The following is a 7,567-nucleotide window of genomic DNA, read 5'->3' as shown; positions in this document are numbered from 1 at the left end:
ACTAGTAGACAAATATTGGCAATATTCTACTTTGAAGAAATATATACTTATTATCATTGATACTAAGAAGAAACATGAATCTCATCGAAGAGTATTGACAATTCTGATATAATATATATATATATGTATATTTCAAGAAATATTAATTAAAAAAATATAGTAGAAGTATAGTTGTAATAATAAATTACCCTAAGTAAATGTTATTATTAGAAGCATTATGAAAAAAAGTAAGCGTTAGTGACATAAAAATACTCATGCTGACAAGTATAATACTAATTACGACAATAATATGGGATATTAATATTCCAAACATCGTATAAGAATAACATTTATTTATAACATTTATTATACCAATCGGTTAATTAAAACATACTAATGAAGTATTGTAATCGCGTGTTTTCTAACAGAACACGGCACATACTCAAATATCTCTAACAATACGAATTGTAGAAATCTTTTTTATAATCGTGTATCAAGGTAATCGTAAATTGTATACAATTTTGTGTAGAAATTATTCACAGAAATCGATTATCTATATCTATACACAGTGAGTCACCTAAGAATTTGAACTGAAATATTTCCTATTACTATTAATTGTACCGAAAGATGTTTCAGATAAAAGGTTTATGACTTCAAGGAGGATATATTTTGATGTTTCTAACTTTTCTGTAGGTGAACACGTAAAGCTCGTGTGGAGATCAACTTTGCCATTTTAGACGGAATCATATATTTTTTTAATAGATTTTACAGCATCGAAATTATTTCAGCTCAAACTCCTAGACGACTCACACTGTACAGTAACAAATTGTTTTTGAATAACAGACTTTAAAGACCAAGGGAATGAAGTTTTAATATATACAAGCAGGTTGTCAAAATAAACGCAAGCGCGTTATAAAATTATTTTTAAACGATAAGAAGATAATGACAGTTCTCCAACGGGGAACCATAATGTGATATAATTATGCAGGAAATAGCGCGTAATTACGAGTCTCCATAGTGTACGATAACCGAGTTACATCGTTTATGAGCAGGATAATTAAGAAAGGATTACTCTGCTCTATCGTAGTTCGAATAGAAAAATAAACGAAAATATAAATAACCAAGATTATCTTTCATTACTTCGAACTCTTTCATAGTATTTCATAGTATCCATAGTCCAACAACGTGAATATGTTACAGGTAAATCGAGGAGCATGAAGATTAAAAATAAAAAGAAAATATCGAATGAAATATCCTATAAATTCGTAAACACGCGCAATTCACAACCGCTCGTAACTTCGCTCAATCAATGAACTTGCACGTCTGAACAATCGTTTTCCGGTCAAGGACGGATCGACGATGGTTGATTTCCTTCCTGGTTGCAATTCATCGATCTCGATCATCTCGTAACGGTGTGTTATAATTTGCCAAACAGATTAGAAGGGTTTTGTCGAGCCTCGTTCCGTCCAATTAACGCCATCGATACGCCTAGAAAATATTTTGTCCCCTCGAATCGAATCCCATTGCACTGGCCAAAATCGAACGACGAACGCGCGCGATTCATACGCAACAAAGACAAAAGAAAAAGAAGAAAAGAAGTAGAAAAAGTACGTCTGATAATGAAGTTTAATTTCTGTTTTCAGATTAGCATGAATGTCTTCGGGCAGAGAGGGGAAAAAATTATAAGTGGTGTTAAGTAGCGACGGCAGGTGAAAATGGAGTTGGACAATAAATTAGCACAAGTCGTTGGTGAGGTACAGTTACGAGTCTATATAGAAGACTGGTAAACCGAGTTGCTCGATCATTCATCTTTGAATATCGTGGAAGATGATACGCGCATTTATCTCGCTGTTTTTAGCGAGTCTGTCGATCGTCTCGGTCTTACCCCAAGTGACGTCATATGCAAAAGTGTCGAAGAATGGTCAAGAAGAACCGCAAGCAGGCAACGATCCGTGGATCGTCAGGTTAGATCACATCGATCGGTAGACCCGGTGAATTTCTACGCGAGTTCGTGTTTCTCGCGAGCACGCGTTTAATCGTACAAATTTGTTTCGCTCTCTGAAGTTTTGTCTAACAAGTACTTTGCTCTGGATAGTTTAGATATTTCTATGTATCACGACCGTTTTGTATATTATCATTTTTGCATATTAGAATTTCCCATAAGTATATGAATGTTCGTGGGGTTCTAGGGGTGAATTGGAAAATGAGTAAACGTTTGAGTTTATATGTTTCTCTTCTCCTTTTTTTCGGTTTATATAAATAGATGTTTCATATCACGTGATTCTACGTAAAAGTATAGTATCAGACTAATATTGTATTTTTGCTTGTTTCTATGCAAACGAAGAAATGGAACGGAAGCGGAAGGTAGGAGTATCAAGAACATCGCGATCACTATGTCACCGGTTTATATTTCACCGAAAATCCAGAATCTGAGGAACGGCGAAGCGATCAACTATTCCCCTGGTAGAAGGTGTGAGAGAGAATTTGAAGATTGTACGAAATTGGAAAGGAGAAACATTTGAAGATTTGAATCTGTTTAAACGCTCCGATATTAATAAAGTTTAAGTTTAGTACGGAATTTATACTTGAAGAAAATTCACCGATTCGTGTTTAAATTGGAAAAAACGAATTTAGAAACAGTGCACAAAGATTGAACTTTATATTTATTTTTGAATAATAAAATGGAAGCTTGAGAAAATCTAAAGAGACGCGAAAAGCTGAATTTCTAAATAAATTCCTGGCGAACTGGAGCGTTTGAAGTCAAATATAAATTGTTTCTCGAGTACGTTCCGTAACTTCTTAATGCCTTTTCTTCGCATTTTCCTACATTGTTCCATATTTCTCTTCGAAACACCCTTTTTACGCTTTCTAATTTATAGATACTCGACGTTGGACCACGAATTAATAGCACAATTGAACGCAAAGAAACAGATTCAGGATAGATACCATCCACCACCGCTGCTTAACTACAAATCCAAGAAAGAACCATCGAAAGACACGGAGGACAGTTCGAAACCTTCGAGTGGCCCGAATGGTCCACCGACCGGTCCATCGTCTTCGGGTATGTTTGAATTTTCTAATCCAACGTTTTCAGAGGGCTACGACTATAAGCCGCTGGATTACCCGAGCAGTAAGCCGATTTCAAAGCCGCCGGATTACCTCAGTGACAAACCGATCTCCAAGCCAATGTCCATGGACGATTACGCAGATTCTGAGATAAGCGACAAGGTACTTTGAATATCAAAACATCATCCTACTTTCCTTTTAGTAATGAAGAAAAGCTTACTTCTGAAAGTACCTACGTATCCACTATTTCCTTCTACGAAGCTATATCCGTGGATCACTAAGAGATGAGTTAGATAAATCGTTAAATTGATCTATAGCTGAGTAAATGATAAATTAATCGACAATCAACTTTAATGGGATACTTCTTCGTATCGAACTCGTCTTTGTTGAAAAACTGCGCGAGGAGAATCAGAATAATTATTATAATTACGATCTATACATATATCACCGCAATTTTTTCCAAACATTTTTAATTAACAATTTTCCTGTATATATATATATATATATATATATATATATATATATATATATATATATATACGTACGTTGTAGCGGAATCTCACACGACTACAAAATTCTGATGAGATTTTCGTTTCATTGATCAACGATTAATAAGTTATCAGGTATACCATGGATGAAAAATTCACTCGGGAAAAGAACACCGTTTCCTAAATTCCATCGTACATAAGCTTCGACCCTAAAACTTCCCGATATCCCAACTTCAATTCCAGCGAAGCAGTCGCACCGCGTCGCCGAAGCTCACGTAAATCATCGTTTTCAGCCACCAGATTCCTACAAACCGGATTCCTACTTCGCGTCCCACGACCATGACTCCTCCGACTACTCCGACAATCCGCCCGACGCGTCTTACAACAATGACGCAGCACCGAAACCGATCAAGTATTCCGGCCATTTGGATCATCCTCCCTTCAACGACGACGACAACAACGACGACGACTCTTATGGCCAGCATCACGACTTCCATCACGAGGTGATCTACGATCACATTCCTGAATACCACGAGCACCAGACAATGGCACCAGAAATGAACGATCAAAGACTGAACAAGAGGCCGTATTCGTATTACTACGTAGGCAAGAAGCTTTGGTACGTTCCACTGTACTTCAGCATTTATTTTATCATCTACATCGCGGCTCTGGTGTTGAAGAGCATCGCCAGACACAAGATCACGTTCCCCGAGCATCTAGCGGATGCTGTGACGCATACAAGATCGTACAGTGATTTTAGTTGGTGGGATTTTGCGGGAGAAACGCTGCAGAGTATCGAGAGCTTCGTCGACAAGTATGGAAAGATTTCTTAGGGTATTTTTATCGATCGTTTGCGGATCGAGGATCGATTTAGAGTGTTGAGATAGCAATTAAGTTGATGTTGTTGGAATATAGTCGATAAGTATATAGTTAAGTATGTTATCGGTTTGCTAAGGATATACAGTAGCTATTTGTTGTACATCGTTGTTACTTGTCGTTATACATCTACGTATTAATCGATTAGGTGAAAGTAGAGTGAGAGTCAAAAGTGAGTATACACCAAAAGAGAAAAGAAAAAGTTTCGTATAATAGTGATTTATTTATATATTTACCTTTCGTCCGATGAACGAAAGACTGCAAGTACTCGTGCTCTCTGTCACATAGATCGTTTGTTAATAGAAAATTAATCGAGTCAAGAATTGTTCTTGAACAGGCGATGATACATATTTTTTATTTATAAAATGACAGTAAACAATAGCATAACGTAGACCTTTCGTAGAGCTTAGACCGTAATACATTGATTTGGAGCTACTCTACGGTACGAGCAGTGATTTTGTGCGTGTACGTGTAAATATTATTTTATAGTCAAGTCTTGTAAATATCGAAAAGCGCTTCTAATAGACTATTTATTTAAATATTATACAGAACTCTGTTCATTAGCACAAATATAACGTTACAGATAATTTGGCAATTTGTGATTTCTGGGTACATGTAAAATTAAGAGTTGGCAACGCGCATTCGGCAAATCGTCGTACCATCTCAGTTCTAAAAAATGACCTGTAAACGCAATAAAAATCTACAAAGAAAATTTCACATTCACCAAGGAATTTCCTCCCAGCGATCCATCCGACCGAATCCATCGAGAGTTCGTAAAACGATAGCGTTGGTCGAATATCGAAAAATATAGATATATTTCCGAATAACGAATTAATGTAAGTGAGGAATAAGATTTAATACGTTCGGATGTATTCATTGCTAAATAGTTAGCATATCTCTGTAAATGTTTTCGTTAAAGTGTCTAATTATATATGTATAGCGAATGCCGTTATAACATTTACTGTATCAACGATTAATAGAAACAGGCTGGAAAATAAATTTTCTCAATTGCTCGAATAACATCGAATAAACATCGTATGGACATTTGCCGCGCACTTGGTTCCTAAATTCCCAAGGAAGAAGCGTGGTCGGATATGACTGTTTCTTACGATCGCGCCACGAGCGGTGGCGCAGGTTTTTGGCGGGATAACAAGCCGGAATTTGTCAGTATCGGTGGAATGGAAAGAATTACTGGAAACGATACGAGAATTCCGATGGTCTCGCATTCCGATTGACCAATTACGCCATTTCGACCAAATCTTATCCCTGCTTTCTTTCCACGCATGATTCCCTTGTTTCATCGCGTACAGAGAATACAAAGTTCCCTTTCGTATCACACGTTTCGCAGACTTCTTGTGTACTCGCGTTGCGTTTTATACGTAGAGCGAGAACACTCTGTCATGTCGGGAATTCTCTTTCTCACGTTTCAGAGGGAAAAATGTAAAATTGCGACGCGCTTCATGGAAAGTGAATATTTATCGATTTTATTTTGAGTTTCTTTCTCCTGCTGCCTCTTGTACAACGACGAATCGGGAATTCGACAAGATAAAGCTGCAGGTTATTGGTAATGGGAGAAAATTTTACGACTCTTTAAATATAGAAATTCTCAACGATATAGTAATCGATATAAAATAATTGATTTGTACAATTCGTTCGTCGAACTTCATCGACCAACAGTTATTATCCGAGTTGTCGTTCCGTGAACATCGATCAAAAATAATATCGGTTGAATGCTGCGAGTGAATTCCGATCAAATCTTTCGATATATCGATGAATTATTCTAATTAACTCGTTACCGAACGGTTCTTTAGGTTGAGCGATATTTATCATGATTTTACATTTTTATATTTACTGTTCTCGGAATTTCAGGATTTTCGAATACGTAGATTCTTCCGAAACGTGGCTCGCTGGATCTTCCGACTCTTCGTCTACGTGCATTCTTTCATATTAATGGAGAAAAAGAGATCGGAACGCCTGTTTCTCGCCCAACACGCGCAGGGTTGTCCAGCGACGAAACAAAAGACATCCTTCGCTCGTTTGGACGAATGCAAACTCGTTGAATGGTTCGACAAAGTCGAGCACCACGCCCCATTCTAACTGAACCAGCATCAAGCAAAAACATTTGCCGCAATTATCGCCGATTTAGAGTATTGTTTCAACGGGACTTGTTTAAGAACTTGCTAATCGCCTGACCTAATACAGTAGAAGGATGTATCTCGGCTAACTGACCCGAACTTGGTGTTTCCTTTGCCTAGATACCTGCCACGGTCGCGTTCTGTCAGCAGCATCAAAAATTCCATCCTTCTCAAAGAAACTTTCCGTCGATTTACCGGTCGCGCCTTTCGCGGTTAAATACTCATTACGGTAGAAAACAGCTAAACGCTCAAATTGACTGAAACAACGACGATATCGCTCGGACGACTGCTTTTGCCTGGATCAGCGATGTTCAATCTTTTTCGCTAAAATTCTGCCACACCCGCGAGAAATATATTTGCTCGGAGACGGAGCATTTACAGCGGACGACTACTCTTGTATCTGACGATCTTCTTCTTTCGACGAAGATTTAAGAGGAGCAGCTCTTTGATACGTCGCCTAGCCTATAGCAGTTAGATAGATTCTTCAGGTTTTGTCTCAAAAGTGACATTATAAAAGGAATTATGTAAAGAGACTTTAAGTAATATTATAGAATTATGTAACAACGTTTGTGTATTTTTCTTTGCTTATCATACTCTTATAACCAACATTGCTTGTAACGTTTATATGTTACGTCGATTAAGAAGGAAATAATTGTTCAAGAAATCAGTTCAAACTATCTGTTAACGCTTACGCCCGACTTTCTACTTTGTAAATGTTTGCCTTGTCGAACTTTTGTTTACTTATAATTATAACGCTTGTAATTGGGTATACAGGGTGTTCCGCGTAACGCGACTCACCGTTCTTCTGCCATTCGCAGGTATACAAAACACGATGTTTTACAGATAAATGTTTATAGATTACCGTACGCTTTATTCTAACGTCGTTCAAATCTTTTGCAGAAGTCTGAACGAGCTGTTAGAACTGGCTGGATGTTACAACTCTACACGCTGTAGTAATTTTCTTTATCCGAAATGTGAATAATTCTGGAGTGTAACTACGAGTGAAATATTTGCATCGAGTTA

The 7,567-nt window shown here is 37.4% G+C and overlaps 1 protein-coding gene across 1 annotated transcript; it reads left to right on the top strand.

Annotated features, from left to right (window-relative positions):
• The first annotated feature begins 1,784 nt into the window (after positions 1–1,784).
• Positions 1,785–5,577, top strand: LOC117233666. Its single transcript, XM_033494166.1, has 4 exons — positions 1,785–1,943; positions 2,324–2,449; positions 2,859–3,207; positions 3,827–5,577. The coding sequence occupies exons 1-4, from the start codon at positions 1,807–1,809 to the stop codon at positions 4,364–4,366; spliced, it is 1,152 nt and encodes a 383-aa protein (XP_033350057.1). The 5' UTR covers positions 1,785–1,806; the 3' UTR covers positions 4,367–5,577.
• Positions 5,578–7,567: the final 1,990 nt, after the last annotated feature.

This window comes from Bombus vosnesenskii, unplaced genomic scaffold (assembly GCF_011952255.1).
Source record: "Bombus vosnesenskii isolate JDL3184/JDL3185 unplaced genomic scaffold, Bvos_JDL3184-5_v1.1 scf7180000013298, whole genome shotgun sequence".
NCBI classification, from domain to species: Eukaryota; Metazoa; Arthropoda; class Insecta; order Hymenoptera; family Apidae; genus Bombus; species Bombus vosnesenskii.
This window is presented reverse-complemented; position numbering and strand designations above follow the sequence as displayed.